This window comes from Procambarus clarkii, chromosome 82 (assembly GCF_040958095.1).
Source record: "Procambarus clarkii isolate CNS0578487 chromosome 82, FALCON_Pclarkii_2.0, whole genome shotgun sequence".
Taxonomy (NCBI): Eukaryota; Metazoa; Arthropoda; class Malacostraca; order Decapoda; family Cambaridae; genus Procambarus; species Procambarus clarkii.
In genome coordinates, this window is record NC_091231.1 from 14,172,353 (window position 1) to 14,174,393 (window position 2,041).

General features: G+C 53.3%; 1 protein-coding gene across 1 annotated transcript; it reads left to right on the top strand.

The window, feature by feature from the left end:
* The first annotated feature begins 407 nt into the window (after nucleotides 1–407).
* Nucleotides 408–1,667, top strand: LOC138358157 (serine-rich adhesin for platelets-like). Its single transcript, XM_069315660.1, has one exon. The coding sequence runs from the start codon at nucleotides 408–410 to the stop codon at nucleotides 1,665–1,667; it is 1,260 nt and encodes a 419-aa protein (XP_069171761.1).
* Nucleotides 1,668–2,041: the final 374 nt, after the last annotated feature.

A 2,041-nucleotide genomic window follows, 5' to 3' on the forward strand; every position in this document is an offset into this window, starting at 1 on the left:
TGGACCCCGCCTTTCTAACCAATCTATTTGTCATATATTATATCTACTATATATATTTCTCTCTAACACACACACACACACACACACACTTTCCCAGGAAGCAGCTCGTAGCAGCTGTCCAACTCCCAGGTACCTATTTACTGCTAGGTGAACAGACCCATCAGGTAAAAGAAACTCTGCCCATTGTTCCTGCCTCGACCGGGAACTGAACCCGGGGCCCTTATGACTACGACCCCAGGGCCGTACGTGTGTATAAGTGCATTTGTGTTCGTGTTCATATGCGTTCGTGCGAATGTATTGTGAGTGAAGCAAAAAAAAAAAAATCGGCAGATGCATGAAAAATTGCTAACTAGTTTTATGCAAATATGCAACGACGGCTCCTAGCGTCTGCAACCTTGGCCACTTAAATGCTGTTTAAATTCTGGCGAAGTCAGGAGCGCCAGGCGGCGCCCGGAGGCAAGATTCAATTGTTCCCCACTACGACGTGGAGCGTCAACAAGCAACACTGTCGCGTGGAGCGTCAACAAGCAACACTGCTGCGTGGAGCGTCAACAAGCAACACTGTCGCGTGGAGCGTCAACAAGCAACACTGTCGCGTGGAGCGTCAACAAGCAACACTGTCGCGTGGAGCGTCAACAAGCAACACTGTTGCCTGGAGCGTCAACAAGCAACACTGCCGCGTGGAGCGTCAACAAGCAACACTGCCGCGTGGAGCGTCAACAAGCAACACTGTCGCGTGGAGCGTCAACAAGCAACACTGTCGCGTGGAGCGTCAACAAGCAACACTGCTGCGTGGAGCGTCAACAAGCAACACTACTGCGTGGAGCGTCAACAAGCAACACTGCCGCGTGGAGCGTCAACAAGCAACACTGCCGCCTGGAGCGTCAACAAGCAACACTGCCGCCTGGAGCGTCAACAAGCAACACTGTCGCGTGGAGCGTCAACAAGCAACACTGTCGCGTGGAGCGTCAACAAGCAACACTGCCGCGTGGAGCGTCAACAAGCAACACTGTCGCGTGGAGCGTCAACAAGCAACACTGCTGCGTGGAGCGTCAACAAGCAACACTACTGCGTGGAGCGTCAACAAGCAACACTGCCGCGTGGAGCGTCAACAAGCAACACTGCCGCCTGGAGCGTCAACAAGCAACACTGCCGCCTGGAGCGTCAACAAGCAACACTGTCGCGTGGAGCGTCAACAAGCAACACTGTCGCGTGGAGCGTCAACAAGCAACACTGTCGCGTGGAGCGTCAACAAGCAACACTGTCGCGTGGAGCGTCAACAAGCAACACTGCCGCGTGGAGCGTCAACAAGCAACACTGTCGCGTGGAGCGTCAACAAGCAACACTGCTGCGTGGAGCGTCAACAAGCAACACTACTGCGTGGAGCGTCAACAAGCAACACTGCCGCGTGGAGCGTCAACAAGCAACACTGCCGCCTGGAGCGTCAACAAGCAACACTGCCGCCTGGAGCGTCAACAAGCAACACTGTCGCGTGGAGCGTCAACAAGCAACACTGTCGCGTGGAGCGTCAACAAGCAACACTGTCGCGTGGAGCGTCAACAAGCAACACTGCCGCGTGGAGCGTCAACAAGCAACACTGCTGCCTGGAGCGTACAAATACAATGGAACATCAGGTGGAATATGTACTCTATATACATCAACAATGACACGATCCAGGTGTAATGCAATCATTAATTGCAGAGTGTAAATACGTCATTCCCACGGAGGGCCGGAGGTATGCTGTCATGCTTCATGCTTCATGCTGTGTGCAATCATCATGGCGCAGCATGCACAGGTGCGGCCACTAAGTAGGTTTTTTCCCCTACAGCCGGTTGATCTATGTGTGGGGAGGGATACTGCATCAGGCCGGCCGGATAGAGTCCCATTATATCCCGGTATGATGATTGCGAGGCAGCTTGTTTGGAGGGTTGCCTAACTACATCCCCCTGCTGCAATGGTCATTAGGGTGATGCTGCCCACTGTAGGGCACAAGGTCGACAGGTATGTAAAATTACACCACCAGAACCACTTTGGTTTCAAT